The sequence below is a fragment of the Centroberyx affinis genome, unplaced genomic scaffold (genome assembly GCF_046629955.1).
Source record: "Centroberyx affinis isolate AG114_WGS23_722 - 3 ecotype Tasmania unplaced genomic scaffold, CSIRO-AGI_Caff_v1 ptg001129l_1, whole genome shotgun sequence".
NCBI classification, from domain to species: domain Eukaryota; kingdom Metazoa; phylum Chordata; class Actinopteri; order Beryciformes; family Berycidae; genus Centroberyx; species Centroberyx affinis.
Window position 1 is genome coordinate 470,102 of NW_027279668.1, and position 18,169 is coordinate 488,270.

At 41.8% G+C, this 18,169-nt stretch overlaps 1 protein-coding gene across 6 annotated transcripts; it reads right to left on the bottom strand.

Moving 5' to 3' along the window:
- Nucleotides 1-771: 771 nt before the first annotated feature.
- On the bottom strand, nucleotides 772-14,401 carry plat (plasminogen activator, tissue). 6 transcript variants are annotated; one of them, XM_071523879.1, is made up of 15 exons: nucleotides 14,264-14,401; nucleotides 8,377-8,464; nucleotides 8,190-8,232; nucleotides 7,741-7,875; nucleotides 6,669-6,779; nucleotides 5,650-5,824; nucleotides 5,203-5,294; nucleotides 4,917-5,091; nucleotides 4,684-4,769; nucleotides 4,432-4,497; nucleotides 4,032-4,236; nucleotides 3,776-3,918; nucleotides 3,204-3,344; nucleotides 2,636-2,784; nucleotides 772-2,493 (listed from the first exon to the last, which is right to left on the bottom strand). In XM_071523879.1, the coding sequence occupies exons 2-15, from the start codon at nucleotides 8,437-8,439 to the stop codon at nucleotides 2,323-2,325; spliced, it is 1,755 nt and encodes a 584-aa protein (XP_071379980.1). In that variant the 5' UTR covers nucleotides 8,440-8,464; nucleotides 14,264-14,401; the 3' UTR covers nucleotides 772-2,322. The 6 variants fall into 6 exon arrangements, with proteins under 6 accessions (XP_071379980.1, XP_071379976.1, XP_071379977.1 ...); XM_071523875.1 differs by having other exon boundaries at nucleotides 8,109-8,232; XM_071523876.1 differs by having other exon boundaries at nucleotides 8,109-8,232; nucleotides 8,377-8,461; nucleotides 14,264-14,383.
- Nucleotides 14,402-18,169: the final 3,768 nt, after the last annotated feature.

The window sequence follows — 18,169 nt, forward strand, 5'->3', positions numbered from 1 at the left end:
GAGCAATAATAATTCCCCACTGTGTACATAGTGCACTCACAATGTTATAGGCTCTTTCTTTGTGTCATGTTTCGGTGTTTTGGTAACAAGTCAGCTCATTATTATTATCTAATATCACTGTTGAATTACTGATGAAAGATCAGTGTGGTTAGCTGGACTTACAGCTTCCAAGAAATCACTTGCTCTTAGGTACAAACCATCTCATGATCTGTTATTTGCACACAGGATCAAAACATTTCATGGAATTGTACATATGGAGGTTTTAGTTGGCAAGATCCATGGAGCTTCTGCAAGAACCTTAGAGTCATGGACTGTAGCCATGAAGTTGCATTAAATATCTGTTTGAAAGTTTAGCTGAAAGTGGCTAGCCTAAGAAATCTTTTCTGTCAAGTATGGCTCTTGCAGACATTGTTCACAAATGTGGTAATGTGTCATCTGTGAGATACGGGTGAATTTAACTATAATGATTAACCAAACCACTGATTTTGTTGATACCAAGACACTTTGTCACTTTACTCCAAACAAGTTGAATGTAGTTTTTCCAGCTCAGTTTCATCAATCATGACTCCCAGGAATGTGCTTGATGAAACTTTCCTTAGAAGTTAGTTGCCTCAGTCATTCTTAAACTGTAACTTACTGGGAAAAGTTTAACTTTAATGGTCTCATAATAATATTGAAAGCATTTTGAAAAATAGGCTTTACCATGATTAATGTTTAAACTTTTTGCTAATAATTAGGCCTTCTCACATTAATTTGTCAGTGATTTATTGATGGATATAAAGTGTTACAAATGGGTTGGAAAAAGTGTGAAACAAAGAGATGTATTCAAAACATTATTTATTGAAAATGGAGTATGTTTGCCAGATGTGGTTATAATGGCAGTGACAATAAATTATTAAGCTACACACAAAACATCACACATTAAAGTCTCTAGAAAACAATATAAAATACACATAAATATTAACTTAATACAAAACATCTAAAACCCAATTTCCCTTGAGAGTCTATCACATAGCAACCCTAAGAAAGATGAAAAAAGGAGTCTGGCTTTGCAGTCAACAAGCAGTTCAGTATAGTACAGACAAAACTCCTCCATGTCTTTTCCAATATAAAATCAACATTCAAACAACATACACGCTAAACGCAGAAGTGCTCTGGGAGTTTATGCGCAGTCGTCTCTTCTCCTCGTCTATAGTGAATCTGAAAGAACTGGACACAGTGTTGTTGAGTGGAGTGTATAGCCCACAGTTTCTTGTTTACACCTGTCCGAATCTATTCACATCTACATGGGGACCGAGGGACCATGGAGGAGGGAGAGGGGAGGTGGGAGGAGGAGGAGGAGGAGGAAGAGGAAGGGTGTTTGGTGCACAGAAGGCATCGTCTTTATTGAATCTGAACCAGCAGATAGTCTTGTGGTTAGTATGAAGGTCTGGTACTATAAAAAAGAACCCCAAGCCCCAAATAACCAAATGGTGGAGAACACAACACATTAATTCAACATAACCTTATATCTAGATGATGAGTCTGTAATACAATCCTTACACAAGCTTTTAAAAAAATCCCTTTGGGGGTAGCGGGAACATTCCTATGGGGCTTACTGTGCAAAGCAAATGTGTCCTTTTGGACTATAAGTGCTACTGACCTAACATCTATCCTAATGACTTCATTCCATAAACTGGCATGAAGCATGAAGTAGAATGAGGCTAAAATCCATGTGCCACCTGTCAGTGGAAAGGAATGTGCTGTATCACAGGTCTAGCAGACGTGACATTTCTCAACTTTCCTATCATTTCCCTGCAGGTTCTCTGACTGAACCTGCAGCTTGGTGATGATCTGCCCTCCACGCCCCACGCTGGGTGTCAGATGGAGACATGGAGAAGCAGAGACTTGTATAAAAGAACAAAAAATCATGACCCAGACAGCACAGGAGGAGAAAGAGCTTAGACGAAAAGTAGTGTTCTGAGCTTCTGTCCATGTATAGCATCCTTATTTAATCAGCAGAGTAAAGAACAGCAAACGGATGTGAGAACGTGGAGTTACACTGAGCATTAAAAACACATGACTGAGGTTCTTCTTGTGCATCTCGGTAGGAGTGTAGGAGTGGTCTTGTTGGCCGTGTTTTGGAGCCCCATCGGTTTGGTAGGTGGATTTAGATCAACAGGTAAGCAGGCTCGAAACAGAACCACAGTCCTGCCTGTTCTGTCTGTCTATCTGCTCATCAGAAAGCTTGTCTTTGTTGTATTACACACTCTATCTATGGGTATGTTCGTCCAACAGCGTCTTCTTTACTCTCTCTTGCTCTCTGCAGGCATCTGGTAGATCTTAAACAACCGGGTTCGCCTTCATTTTGCCACTGATCCAGTTAATGTAGTGGGTGACGCGGGTGTACACCCCCGGCTTGTCCTTCTGCCCGCAGCCGTCACCCCAGCTGATCACACCCATCAGAGTCATCCTACCGGCGTTCTGACAGACCAGAGGGCCGCCAGAGTCTCCCTGCACATGAAGCCAAAAAAAACAGAGAGAAAGAAAGAAAGAGAGAGTGAGTCATGTGTACAACCAAACAAACAGAAACCCCTATGCCAACGAGCAGAACAGGCCCCTGCCACTAATTTTACCATGCGGTGCAATGTCTCACCTTGCAGGCATCATCCAGGCCGCGGGTGTCACCTGCACACAGCATGTTGGGGGTAATCGTGCGGCCGGACAGCACATCGGGGATGCAGCGCTCCTGGGGCCACAGGCGAACGTAACCTCTCTTAACACGCTCCGAGTACTCTGCAGAAACTGTGGAGAGAGCGGCTGTTTAAATCAATGTTCATAGGGAAGGTGTGAGAGTACCTACAGCTTGTGGAGAGGCTTGTTTGCATGTATATCGCCCTCTGCTGGTCAGTCAAATAAGCGCAATGACTCTACACTGAAACATCTATATCCTCATGCTGATCAATTAAATATTCTTCAATCGGAGCGAGCAAAAGCATGCAAAGCCTTTCTTTTTCCTAGATTTCCATTCTCCATACTGTGGTACACACCTAATTCTAAGTCTTGAGCACAGTATTTTTACTGTTTAATTTTGAAAAACAAACATACTACCTGAATCATATCAAATAGATAATGTAACTTCTGTATGTATAATGGGTATGCCACATAATCAGCAATGCAAAATGAGAGAATGAAATTCTATTTTAAGGGGATGTGTTGTTTACATTCTGTGTCTTTTCCATAGCCAGAGATCTCGCACTCAGTCCAGTCCGGCAGCACCAGTCCTGGTTCAGGTAGACAGGCAGGCAGAACCTCCGGAGAGTTCACCGCACACATGCCAATGTCAGTCTTCAACTTCAACAGGGCTGAAAGTGCAATGTGACCAGAGGAAGGTTAGACATGGGGAGAATGTCGGGTGAAGACTGAGAGATGATTTAAAGTTTTAACAAGCCTTTACTGCACAATCAAGGTTCCATGTCGTCACTTTTGGGTGAAAACCTTGTACGTCCAATGTTGGCGATTTTCATGTTTTGATTAAATTGAAGGATCACATGCTATAGGATGAGATAATTCTACAACCTTTGAGCAGATGAAATCCCTTCAGTTTGACAAACCAAAAAATACATGACCTAACATGACCTAAAAATACATGCTAAAACCAAAGCTGCTTTTCTAAGTTCCTGAAAAGTATTTTGGCGATACAAGGTTTTCTCCTGACAACAGCAATATATTGAATATTACATGGAAGATTTAATAAACAAGTACAAAATTGTTGTCTCTTGAAATCTTTACTCACCTATGTCATTGTCAAAGCTGTCATTGTCAAATTTCTCGTGGATCCAGAACTTCTCGACCTCAAAAATCTGCTCACTGGTAGAATTCTGTTTCCGAAACGTTCTGCCCAGAACGACCTGCAACTTCTTCGCGTCAGAGCTGAGACTGAAACGGGACATGTTTGTGAGTATGACATATGGGAAATATGTTAATTTCTATTTCTGTATGTGTGTGAGTGTGTGTGTGCAGGTGAGTATGAGTCTGGGCACAGTTCCTACATGTCCTCAAAGCAGTGTGCAGCTGACAGGACCCAACAGGAGTCAATGAGGATTCCTCCACATCGGTGGAAGTGGTTTCTGAGACGGGACTGGTAAACATTAATGGCTGCCTGCCACGGCTGCTCTGTAATGTCGCTGTCCCGGCCCCCAAACATACGGAACGAGGGGCGGCTCAGGGAGTTGTCAGATCGCTGCCCACATGTTCCTACAGAGAAGGACAGGTTGCAGTACGCTGGTTAAAAAACAGATTTTACTGTTCTTGATATTGGTTGTTTGAGATATATACACCACAAACGTAACAAGAAACAGTGGAGGAAGAATATAGAAATAAAATGGGTCTGCTGGATGAATTCTCTGTTAAAGTTTGAGGTTATTTTCAGCGAGTGTAAATATATCCTACCTCTGTCATTGTTGTTAGTGGTGGGGCCACGAGGGCCAAGGGTGGTGATTGTACCTGGATGCCTCGCTGAAAAAAAGGCAAAAATTATAGTTACCATGACAGTACATCACAGTCCAGAGGATTTTATTCATTCCATTTCTGACAGATAGTTAACTTATAGTGTCAGTCTGGCCAATCTCACTGCCATGTACGAACATCATCATAAAGTTAAAGATTTTGCTGTGCTGTCACTACGGAAACAAGGATACTTACAGCATTTGGGTATGTCGCACAGCTCCCAGGTCAGCTGCAGGTTCTTGTAGATGTGACACCATGGACCATTGTCACCGTCTGGATTCCTAATGGATAAAGGAAGGGGAAATGCGGGGTAAGCTTCTGATGAAAATCCAAGTTATTCTGAATTTTCTGGGTGTCTGGGCAAGCACTCGTGTGTGTGTGGGTTTGTGTGTGTGGGTCACTTCTGTGTAATGTGTTGGTGTGTGTACCTGCAGTAGCTATGGCTGCCCAGCCCCAGTTCCAGGGCGTCAGATCTCCATGCGTTGTAGAACTTGCGCTTGATAAGGGGGGAGTCCCACGGGAGACAGCGAGAGCCGCTCTTAGTGACGGTTGTTGTGCCTCGGTAAGACTGACCAGAGCCCAGCACACACTCTTGGTATTTATCTGGACCCAAACACAGAGAAACAGAGAGGTCTAAGCATTTAAAGTATTCACATGGGGGGAGAACTATTTCAGTTTAAGAATTACTAAATGTTTTGTTGGGTAAAACCTCACCTTCTGGACACTTGGGCAAGGAGCAGAAATCCCAGTCGATCTGAGTGCCTTTATAGATGTAACACCAGGGAGTGTCATCATTGTCGGGGTTCCTGTAAGGGAGAGGCAAGGAAAAAAGTAAACACTTCATCCCCCATGAATGATGTAGTCAATTAGTAACAAGATGCATCATCGCTCCAAGTGTCATCAAAATCAGACCAGTGGTGTAGCAGTTATGGCCTTTCAAAAATAGAAATCTTGACCTTTGATTATAGCATCCCCCATCAGAATTTTTTTAAATGCCAGAAGAAGTTGCCAGTGCCAAAATGCATCATCCCTCTTATCCCTATCTACGTTTTGTCAAAATTAGACCAGTGATGTCTGAGATATTTGAGAGAGTTTTGCACTTCATTCCTAGGAACGCTCCAGCTAGTGAATGTACTAAACTAAAACAGACTGGTAGCATACCGGCAGAAGTTGTGATTGCCTAGTCCAAGACTGCTGGCGTCTGGTCTTTTGGCTGTAAACCTCCTTCCCCTCAGAGACGTCGAGTTCCAGTTGATACACTCAGCTCCTGTGTGGCTGATGCTCCACGTACCACGGTACCCTCCGCCCTGCCCCACAACACATTTCTCATTGGTGTCTATGGGGGAAAGAGAGGAGTTATAGTATAGTAATATGATACTTTCACTCATTGAGTTATGACACTGATATCAATCTAAAATGATTGGCCAAACATTCCAGTTTTAATTTGTTTCATATTTAGTTTGACAAAATAAAAACTTGTTTTTTTTCTAAATCTGAAAAAACTATGACAACAATGTTACACGTGTGCACAATTCAGTTTAAATTAAATTAATGTGTTGTTAATAACTCTTCAGGGCGTGTTTGGTTTTGTCCTAATGGCAGTTATACGGTATTTTTTCAATTTGTGGTTGCAACCAATGACGGAACATAAACTATGATGATCATAAATGAAATCACATTTATTGAGTCTGGCTTCTCTCAACTCATTACTCTTAAGCTGAAATCACTTGGCTGTAAGAATGGGGTTAGCATAATTATTGTGTTGAGTGGGTGGGGTGTCCAAAAGCCTCAAGAAGTCGCCCGCAGAAACAAAAACATTCATATCCCAGAATTTCTTTCCATGGTTTATGTTCCTTTCTTTTCCCCCTCAAAACCACAGGTTCACGACACCTATGAGTCACAAAGTGAGTCTGTCACCCTATCTGGAGTCACTAACAAGAAATTTTAATCAGTGTTGTGTCACAGTTCGCAGTGCTATGGACATGGCTGGGTTTAGTCTGGCATTACAATCAACATCAACAGTATCCAAACTAGACTCAGGCAAATGTGAGGCGTACTCTGCATCCATCCATGGCTTACCAGCTGCAGAACAGTTTACAGGGGAAGTGTTTTAAACAGTAGTCCAATATACGGGAGCAATTAGACTAAATAATGTTTTTAAGAGTTTGTTGAGTACTTACTGATCTCACACTGAGTCCCTCTGAAGCCTGCAGGACACTGGCAAAGGTAGTCTGAAGAGTACACCGCCTCCTTACAGGTCCCTCCATTATAGCACCGAGATGCGTGGCAGTCTAGAGGCGGCAGATAGTGAGCTGTTAGTTAGTTTGTGATTTCATTCACAATTTCAGCACAAGTGATAATCCTAAAATTCAGAATCAGAATCAGACTGACCAAGAAAGTTTGCACATACAAAGACTTTGACTTAGGTCACATTTAACATAAAAACAACACAAAAGTATATGCATAAAAAAGTAGTATATAACAAATTTCAAAGTGGAAATTAGGGAATAGGTCATTTTTTAGATAGTTTATAAGTAATATATAAGTATAAGTATAGAAATACATGTACAGTATGTACATGGTTTGCTGTTGGAACCTGACTGATTTCAATATAAGTGTTTTCTAACATAGTAGCAGATGTCTTCATTAGCCTGACTTTCAAAATATAACATCATGTCATGCCACTGTGCTTTTAATCAAAAGGGGCTTTTTGTTTACCAAAACTGGTTGTAAGCGGTTGCTACACCATCAACAATCCAGGATTTTCTTTATTATTTAAAAATTTCTTAAAGGCGAATGTTCAAAGTAATGGCGCCCCACTCACTTCTAGTGGTATGAGCTCACAGACCATGCAGTTTGGCAGACTGAAATGTGGTTGTAATTTGTCTAAGGGAGGGGCGTTTATGCCTCACAGAATTCGTCAATGGGGGTGAAAGTGCGTATAAGAGCTGGTCTGGCAAGAGTATTTAAAACAATCTTAGACTAAACTACGCCCACTCAAAAACACAGAAAGCCAACGGTTCTTCATTTTGAACTACTAAAATAACAGAGAATAGGACATGTGAATGAGAGGAGGGCAAGAAAAAAAATGTCTAAGGATGTAACAGCAAGTTACAGAAGACAATAAGGAAAGGGCAGGCAGGCAGATAAACAGACAAACAGACTAAACAGCAGAAGAAGGGAGACAGTGGAAAGACAAGCGGGTCAGCCGATGTGTGTGTGTGTGTGTCTGTGTGTCTATGTCCCACTCACTGATGACGGGCACATAATGACAGCGCTCTCGTCCTCTTAATGCACAGCGGCAGAACTCCACACGCTGTCCCCTCCATCGCAGCCATGTGTCCCCATAACTACGCACTGCTGACGTCTGACTATCCACACAATGTGCTGCGAGAAGACACACACACACACACAATAAAAAAATAGGCAAACAAACGAGAAGATACAAACAAACATAATCATTATTACATGTAGAAAAAGAGGGAATAAACATAAAGGTAATGAGTACCAACACACAGAGGGAAACAGACACATGAAGGACGACAGAGAATTAACAGAATCTAAGTGTGATGAAGATGATAATATTAGTGAAGACAAAGAGAATGAGTGATGGGGCTCACAGGAGGTGTCAAAAGAAGATGAGGACTTGTCGACACGAATAATCAAAAGGGTCCGTCTGGGAGTCTTCCGGTCAGGCTCACCTCTGTAAAAGCGAGTCCCTCTCCTAGTACGTAGGAGCTCGACCTGGAAGAGAGGAGAGGCATTTAGCATGGCAGATGTCTCACAGTCTCACAGTGCAGCAGTGCATGGATGACGATGAATAAATACTGGTAACAAAAGGAATCTATTTAATCTAACAATACTGTTGTCTTTGGATGAACTACTTACATTGTCCGCTAGGCCGCAGCAGAGAGCAGACAGGAGTATTAGAAGTACAAATGTTCTGGTCATGGCTTCAGATGAGGACTTCAATCTGCTGGAAATGGAATAAAAACAATTATGAGAGAAACAAAGACCATTTGGACGAAGGTGAGGCTCTGATGTCTAGAGTAGCGTTGCCTGAAAAAACAAAATCAACATCTGAAAGGCGAGACGAGCGTCAGAACCGGTCCAACGTTGACCCCTTTCCTGCAATTCTTTTCCTTGTTGGCTCGGTATCAATGGCAGGTTTACAATCTGAGATTTCCACTGCTGCCAATACACACATACTGTATGTTTTTATTCCATTTCATGTATGTATTTCTATCAGTGGAAATCTCCTATTGTAAAGCTGTCATCAATACCAAGCCAACAAGGAGAAGAATTGCAGGAAAAGGGTCAGCACTGGACGCCTCTTCTGCTTGTCCCGGCTTTCTAATGTTCCTGATTTTAACTTCCTTCCTCTTTCCCCCCACGCCTTCCTCTGACTCTTCCCTCGGGCCGGAGAGACAACTGGGGAGGAAAGGGAGGGCAAGGTGGGATGAATGTGGGAAACAAGGGTAATTTCTAGTTCCTTGAAGTTGTGTTGGTTTCCTATGAGCATGGTAGAGTCAGACCGGAAGTAATAGCCGTGTTACGGGCCTGACCTGATTGGATCATTCAACAGAGTGAATTCGTTCAACAAGTTTGTATTGCATTTGAGGGATCAGCGACAGGCCTACTCCTCACTTTCCTTACCCTCAGACCCAATTCCCTGATTCAAATTCTTGTCACTTTCCACCTACCAAAGGCCCTACTTCATACAGTATAACTACTTCATACTGTAGGCCTATCATCATAATGACCAGGTCTCTCTTGAGAATGAGACCCCCTGTCTCAATGAGATTACCTGTCTAAATAAAGGTTTAATAAATAACCTCTGTATCTCTTTCCCGCGGGGATAAACAGGAAGCGGATCATCTTGACTTTACTATTTCAGAAATGAAACGCTGACCACCACATCAAACAGAGGCCATAAACAAAACAACACGGACAACCCTAGAGCCAAGACCGGAGCACGCAGAAGGACTCTGCACCATCTTGACAGCATTCCATCTTTAACAGAGTAAAGCACCAGATGCAGCTGGATAAAATGACTCAGAGCTTTAAAATGAAAGGGGAGAAGTCTTTGTTGCCCGGGGTTATCAAAACATCTAGGAGAGATGTTTAGACTTCTTCTTCGTTTAAAGAATCAGAATTCTTCTTTGTTTAAAAGGAGCTGCATTATGTAGAAAAGTAATATAGAGGATAGTGCCTGTTGGTCCTCAGTCAAGTGTGAGTAAACATGAGTCACACAAGGGGGGTTTAGGAAGGAAAACGGGGAAGAAAGATCTAAAGGGAACATGGAAAAGAGAGGAGAAGAAAGAAAGTTGAACATAAGACTGAAAAATCTGATCTCAGTTTTGCTTTAAGAACAGCTAAGTTACTTAAAAAGCCAATTCTACAGACAAGTACACACACAGACACAAACACAGACACAGACACACATCAATACCCATCTGCATACATGCATGCACTGACACTTCTATTCACAGGCACATTTTTACGCGCTGTTCGCAGCTGGCTGGTTCTTCACTGACTCATCTTCTGTGGTTGACTGAGTTAATAGAAAACAGTGTAGTGTTTTGATATATCAGTGAGGTAAAACGGCCACGTTGGCAAACACACACACACACATACACACACACACACACACACACACATACACACACACAGTGTGCTTTGGAACGTAGAGCTAATCAACTCTCCCAGACACAAAGATTCACTGTTCATTCTCCTCATTGTTACTGGAACAAAGACTCCCTTGCAGGATTTTCACTTTGAAAACACACACGTACATACACACACACACACACACATACACACTCACCATTAAGAGAGCAGGTCCCTTGAAACTAGCCTTGTGTCAACCAGATGAAAACCCTGTTGCTCTGTGCTTTCACCCCCTAACTGAACCTCAATGGCAGGATGTCAATAACAGAAACGGCTCTGTCTAGTTTCCTTTTTGTTTCCTTTGTGCAGCTGTTCAGCTCTGTTCAGTCGCCCCTGTCTCCCCCCCGTCAGCCAAAAACATGTGTTTCCTGCTAAAATACTGTCAGTGTGCGTACAGTGCACAGTCGTAAACATGCACATATCAACACACACACACATGCACACTTACACACATCAGACATTAACATATGTTCATCCCACCCATTTTAAAGTCTGTGGTATCTGTCAGGCAGAGGCCCTGCTTGGGCGCCTCCAACACCGCAGGATTATCAGCTGGCCTGAGTTTTAGCTGCTTTTGTGGTCTGGTTCATAACGCTTAATGCATGTGCACAGACATAAACACATAAAAGGATCATATGCACAGACAAAATCTTGGTAGAGGTCTAATTTACAGGATACAAAGTACATTTCTGGTAGAGGCAGCAACCTTTTCAGTTGTATGTAACATACAGTTGAACTAATTTTCCTAGAGGGGATTAAGCCATTTGTCTGTCACACCCAATGGGTTAGTGGCTGCTTTTGACAGTATGGAGAAGAAATGTGTAGGACCAAGTCTACTGCATGAGGAACTGAAGAGAGCGTGGCTCTCTTAGTAGGTCAAACCTGAATGGAACAAATGAAAACAGTGGTGGAGTTAAGCCAGAGCCAGACTGTGAGTCAGCATCAACTTGTGACAGCAATTTTAAGACGCACCACATTATTGGAGCACACATGCACACAGATAAGACAGATGGGCACACACAGAGAAACGCACATGCGCACACACACACAGTTAGATTTACGTCCAGAGCTAATAGTAATGGTTAACCCTTACACACTATTAATTTCCTATCAGTGTGTTGTCATGCAGTTACAGCATAAAAAACTGTCTTTAAGCGCTGACCACAGCCACTAATCGTCGACTCTAGCAGTGAGTTCACCGGACCATTAGCGAGGATGTGTGATAATGATGGTGTGCTGAGTTTGTAAAGGTCGGTGGTGAGACATTCCTGTCTTCCAGTAACAAGGTCAAAATGTCAGATCAGGTGTCAGTGTTTATAGGGCGCTAAATAAAGAACAGCCCAAAAGCTGAAGAATGGCTAGAATGCTGAATTTACATTCGCTGCGCTGGCATGGCCCACATGAAACGCTCTTGCATCTGCCTGTGAAGTCTGAATTATGGTTCACTAGATGCTATAAAACGTCTCTGTGCTTTCTTTCCTGTCTCTCTTCTCCAAGACTGTCAGGGGAATTGATAAAGTACTTGAGGTGCTGCCCACTCCCCTTTAAAAGAGAATGGCCTGGCACCCAGGAGAGGAACTGGCAGAGGAAACACCTTTACAGTGTTTAGTGTAACATTCTTACGGTCTAATTGTCTTTGGCAGCAAAGTTACTTTCATAACAATATTTCTTAGAAAGCCGAACATTGGCGGGGTTGAATTGTAAACACTCTTCTCGTTCTCGTCTCACGGCAGGCTGGCATTGTCGGTTTCCGCTAGAACATCATAACACGAAGCAGCTTTGAGCTAGTTTGACCCGTTGGGACCCCTGTAGGTGCTTTCAACTTCTACAATAGCTTCTATTTACTATTGTACCTCAACTTAGACGCCCTGCATTCATGTGATATGTTTACCTATGACTGTTATGAGTTGTAATGCAGGTATCGTAAGCTACTTGGAATTATCCATTCCTTACTGGGGGTTTTCAGTCAAGCTTCAATAACCCCAGTGTGATCTGGCTCTATAATGTCCCGCAGAACAGAGAGCTGCATTGTAGCCTCTCTCAGCCTCAAGATTTAAAGCCCTGCTCTCTGTATCAGAAAAGCTACACAAAGAATCACAGACTCAGAGAGAGGACCGAGAGAGGGGAGTGGAAGGAGCAGGTGATGACATTGGAACTGAGTAGAAAAACACGCTGAAGAGATGATGGAGAGTGGGATAACTGCATGGAAGGAGATGAAACAATGGAGAGAGCAATGTCAGGGCGAGAGTTAAAAGAGGAGAGAGAAAGGAGAGAAAGGGAGAGAGGAGGGTGAAGTAATCAAACCCCAGAGGTCAGCAGAAAGGTGATGAGTAGTCCTGCCTTTCATGCAAGAAGAGTTGAGTCATCCCATCTTCCAGGACTGCACAGAGACAGATGGAGATGGAGACACAGATGGCGTCATAAATGGGATTCTTCAGCCACACTGGTGGCTATTAGATGAACATACAATTCCCTTGTGCGGTCAGCAAGAGCAAGAACTAGGGATGAGAAAGACGGTTTATTCAGATGCAAGTATGAAAAGCGGCCATTCTAAAACTCCAGCTTGCTGCCAAATATCGAATTGTTCATACTCAAGAAATCCGACTTCATCATGTGACACTTGTTCACAGTCTGATCCAGCTCTATTCTCTGTCTGACCCACTCTGACTTACAGCTTATATAGGCCTGGTCCCATGAGTCACAAGACTCAGTCTGAGGCTCCAGCGCTCGCTGCCAGACGCAGAAACCCTACTGACCACACTGGGAAGAATGTAGATAACGAATACAAACTACTTTCTCACAGCGCATGAAGACGCAAAACTACAAGGTATCAGTGTAATGGAGAGGCTCGGCGCTGACAGATGGAAGGGAGTGAAATTCCCAAGGCGTTAGCTCAGACGAAAGAGCCTGTAGGTTAATGATCTAGTGCAGAATTAGTCAGTTTTTGGCTCAGAATGCATGCATGTATACACCCACACCCACCCACACACACACACACACACACACACACACACACACATACACACACACTAAGAATCGCAGTATCATGGGAGAGATATTCCTCAATGAAACACACACACAGTGAACCTAGATGAGCACAATATCATCACGTTCTCCCTGTTATCTCATAACAGTTTGGAAGAAGCCAAAGACCGCTGAGTTGTTTTGTGCTGCCAAGAGTTTTGCAGTGATGTCATTCATGCAATTGTTGATCTACTGACTGAGAAGAGTTTGGGGATGAGGAGTGAACGCCTGATGTAGGAGGACTCATACCAGATGAAAAAGGTGGAGAAACAAAGTCAGGATAGTGAGAATAGTAGTAGAATATCAAATGAATGAGCAAGCACTGGCTAATTCAGAATCACTCACACTTCCAGTTCCTGATACAGGTGACTGGGTGATATGGACAAGATTAATACAGTAACACAGTATAAGGATATCTGGCAACATGCAAAGTCACCTGTTAATCAAATTGCATTGAGCTGCATGGTGATGTGATAAAACTGTCATTTAAAAAATCCCCTAACTAGTTTCAGATCTCAGAGATAGAGTAGTATTTGCTGTTAATCATTAATTTAGACAAAAAATTGTGTATCATGATAACTCCATATCATTATTTCACCACATATGATTCTACTGAAAGACTATAAAAGATTGCCCAGCTGCCATAGAAATCAGTTGCGCTGATTCAGTCCAATCTATTTATCAAGTGTGTGTACAAAATGCTTGCTTCATTTACCTTACATCAAACCCCAGCGAAATAGATAACTTAAAACAGTTTTCTTTGTGTTGCCCAAAACAACAAATGCTGATAAAGCCAAACAACTAACAGCCACAAAATGTCACTCTGTGACATTTTGCGACTGTATCATCAACTAAAACTAGCCTACTACGTCGCCTATTCCATAAACCCAATCAATAATCCATCTTATAAACTATTTATCTGATGGCATGATTCAAACTGAAACAGTATGGACAGAAGTTGTTTCAATAAAGCAGAACAGACTGCTGAATAGTCCTAGTTCTACATTTCCAGAATAATAGGCTACACGGATCGGGAGCATGCTTGCATATGAGTAAATAATAAGGAGAAACAAGCTCTTACCGAATATAATGTCCTTTGATACGGTCGCTTCTCAGTATCCCTCGAGTAACACAGTCGGTGTCCTTGGGACGTATCGCTCGGAGTGTGGCCGTTTTCTCTCTCTTCCCAGGTTTTTATCGGAGCGCTCCTGTCGGTGTGTGGAGGGGAGGAGGGGAGGAGGGGAGGGCTGCTGTGACCTCAGCGGGGAAGCGGGGCCGGCCGGCCGGATGATGATGCAGTCTCCTGGGCGGTGCCGCTGCGGGACTCTCCCGCTCCAGGTACCGGAGGTCTCCTGGGAAACACAGTTGCGTAAAATTAGCTGGAATTAAAAATATTGTGAGGTGAACAATGGGGTATTCTGTGATAAAAATCTATCTATCTATCTATTCAGTGAAATCTATCTATCTATCTATCTATCTATCTATCTATCTATCTATCTATCTATCTTCTATCTATCTGTCTGTCTATCTGTCTGTCTGTCTGTCTGTCTGTCTATCTGTATCTCATGGGCAAATAGCCTAAAACATTCAGCAAACATATAGCCTTCTGGCACAAAGCAAAATCCAATTTTTTAAGTGTTTTTTAAGTGTCCTAATCATGATATAACACTGACATATTATTAATTTAACTTTTTTTTTTACATTGTTTTGAACAGACAACATTGATCAGAGCCATATCAGCTCTATGGGTAAACAAACAACTCTCCAATCAACACTTGTCATTGAAAAAAATCAACACTATTAACATTGAAAAAATTGTCAAATGCCAAATCATGGATATAATCATACCAAAAGTCACACACAGCAATTCACTCAATTCAATGACACATCCTTTTCAAGAGCTCACACTCTTGAAAAGGATGTGTCATTTTAGCACAGGGACAACACACATTTCTGTTACATATGTTAATGACAATGGACCTATACATTTTAACATAACAGATGATGTTATTAAGAGTATTGTCTTTGTGTTATGTTGTCATTTTTAAGTGTGTAGTATTGTGTTGATTTTCAGTGACAATCATCATCAAGTTGACAAGTGTTGATTGGACAGTTGTTTGTCCACTCATAGAGCTGATATGGCTCTGGAACAGGTGTTTAAAACTATCAGAAGTGTTCAATTAACTCTGATGGGTGTGGGCTTGTAAAAACACTGCTGGTCAGATGCTGGTCGGATGTTGCATTTGGAAAGGATGCACTTCAAAATCTCCACAATATACTGAACTTTTTCATTTCTTGTGTCAAACAGTTTAGGTGAATGCTGGAAACTCACTCTGATGCAACAAACTTTATCTAAGTTTACAAACACACTTTGTGAAGAATGCATACAAAACTCACATGTATCTGACGTTTCCCTGACGTGATCTTAGATTGAGGAGGGCCCACTCAGATCACTTTGGATAATTATGTTTGTGAAAAAATGCTTCCTGTTTATATTTACCAAGTGTAGATTGGATAGTTATTTTGTCCCTTTCTAGAGCTGATATGGCTCTGGGTCGGCTTTTTAAAACTATCAGAAGTGTTAAATTAACTCTGATGGGCGTGGATTTGTATAAACACTGGCATAGGATTGATTTTTCACACTACAGTGACCTCTTGAAGTCCGGGACGGGCTGTGGGTGAGAGTGAAGCGGTGTGGTAACCCAGTTGGCACCAGGAGCCATTTGTGGTGAATGCAGTCCCCTTGATTCAACCCATCCCTTCCTCAGGAAATCAGTCACTTAGCCTTCAGGATAGCTCGATGTTTTATTAGACCAATAGTGATTTTAATTGCATTGGATAATTCATGTTTATTGTTTTTACTGTTTGTTGCAACTCCACATTAAATAGTTGGGAACATGGCGTTTTAGGATGTAATGGGCGGGAGCAGTTAGTTTGGCGTCTGGCCTCTCCGAGTCCATCTGTGTTAGATTAGTGTGAAGTCACAGTCCTTGATGAAGAAATTCAAACACACACACACACACTGGGTTGTGAAGGTTATACTTTCAAAATGTAATCCATTACAGTTGACTGATTACCAGCATAAAATTATAATCAATCACATCAATCCAATGGATTGCAGTTATATTTTTGTAATGAGATTTATTTGATCATATATTGAGTTACTCCCCAATGCAACACAAATTCACACACACACACACACACACACAAACACGCACACGCACATGTAATAAATAATTAACCTCATGTATTCAGTGTCTTCAGTGTTACCGTGTATAAGCCCCCTGCCTTGGTAAATTCTGTGGAAGCAAACTAGACTAAACATTGTTTTTCAATGTTCTTAGAAATTTTTATTGCCTAATTATGTGTGGGTAAATGTGTTTTTTATGGTTCCTTGTAGCACATTTCCAAATTCACAAACAAAGTACCAAGTGCCAAGCAGGCTACAATGAATGTACAGGAGTCTGTCTTGGTGACATTGGTGCTCCCAGTTTCACAGTTCATCCTGTTTCACATGATACATGGACAATAGAGCCTCATATACAGCGGACAGGAGATTATACATATCACTGTACATTTATACATTCAACATCTATAGCAATGTGTCCAGTAAAATCACATTACAAAAAGTTATTGGGCTGTGTAAAATTCAAGTCAAAAGTTACCAAGCAGGGGGCGCCCTGGTGGCTCACTGAGTAGGGCCATTTGGCTTAGGCCTTCCCGTAGCGACCCGGGTCCTTTGCTGCATGTCCTCCCCTCGCTCTCTCTCCCATACCTTCCTGTCTCTCTCTCACTATATCTCTCAAATAAAGCATAAAATGCCAAAAATAAAATCTTAAAAAAAAAATTAAAAAAAAAAGTTACCAAGCAGAAGATTTTTCTAATTGTAAAAAAAAATATGTGAGGCCATTTCCACAGGTTAGGCTTACCTGACAAGACAAAAGCATGGATCTTAATAGACTTTACACTGAGTTGCATCTTTCCTGATTCCTGTAAAGCCCTCTCCATAATACTGTACTGGAGAGGATAAGGAAACAGCACCATGTTTGGCAAATGTAAACAGGAAGCATTTTTTTAGAAGCATATCCAAAGTAATCTGAGTGGGCCCTCCTCACTCAATCACGTCAGGGAGACGTCAGATACATGTGAATTTTGTACACATTCTTCACAAAGTGTGTTTGTAAACATTGAACATGAACAACCAAGTTCATTGCATCAGAGTGGGTTTCCAGAATTCACCTGAACTGTTCGATACAGCAATGGCAGGTGATGAAACGAAAAAGTTCAGTATCTTGGGGAAATTCTGAAGTGAATCCTCTCCAAACACAACGTCCATCTGACCAACAATGACAGTGCAAATTTGTCACAGAAGAACAACATAGTACATCAAAAATTTAACATTTTATATAAAGAAGTATAAAGTAATTAAAATAGAGATAGGATTCTTTGAGCACTCTGGATGTTTTGACCCTCTATAAAGATTGTTTTGAAAAAAAACAACAACCAACAAACAAAACTGGTAATCAGGTTTAACATTTAACAGTTTGCGTGTGTGTCATGTATAATCGCATATATTTCCATGAAACTGAATTGTCAAGCCTACCAGAAATTTAATCCTCTGCATTACCAAACAGGGCCAATGAACACTCCCAGGCACATCGCCTTGACAACAGATGCAAAAAATACCCCTGTGTCCTCATTATGTATAATAGAAAAGTGCTAGATGAAGAAATAAGATCCAGGAAGAAAAGTTTAGAAAAAGCAAGACAGAAAAATAAGCAAGTTTTTCAGTGCAAGGAGAGGAGGAAGATGTAGGAGAGCAGATGTAATTCAGGAAGGAGACGGAGACGTTAAGTATTTCTTGGTAAAATTAGTTTTCAGGTCACCAAACAAGATAGGGAGTGACTCTGCTGCCCTGACTGGTCTGGGAAGGTGATCGCACCGCTGGCAAGAAGAGAAGAAGTCATAAAATTGAGCCTACAAATGT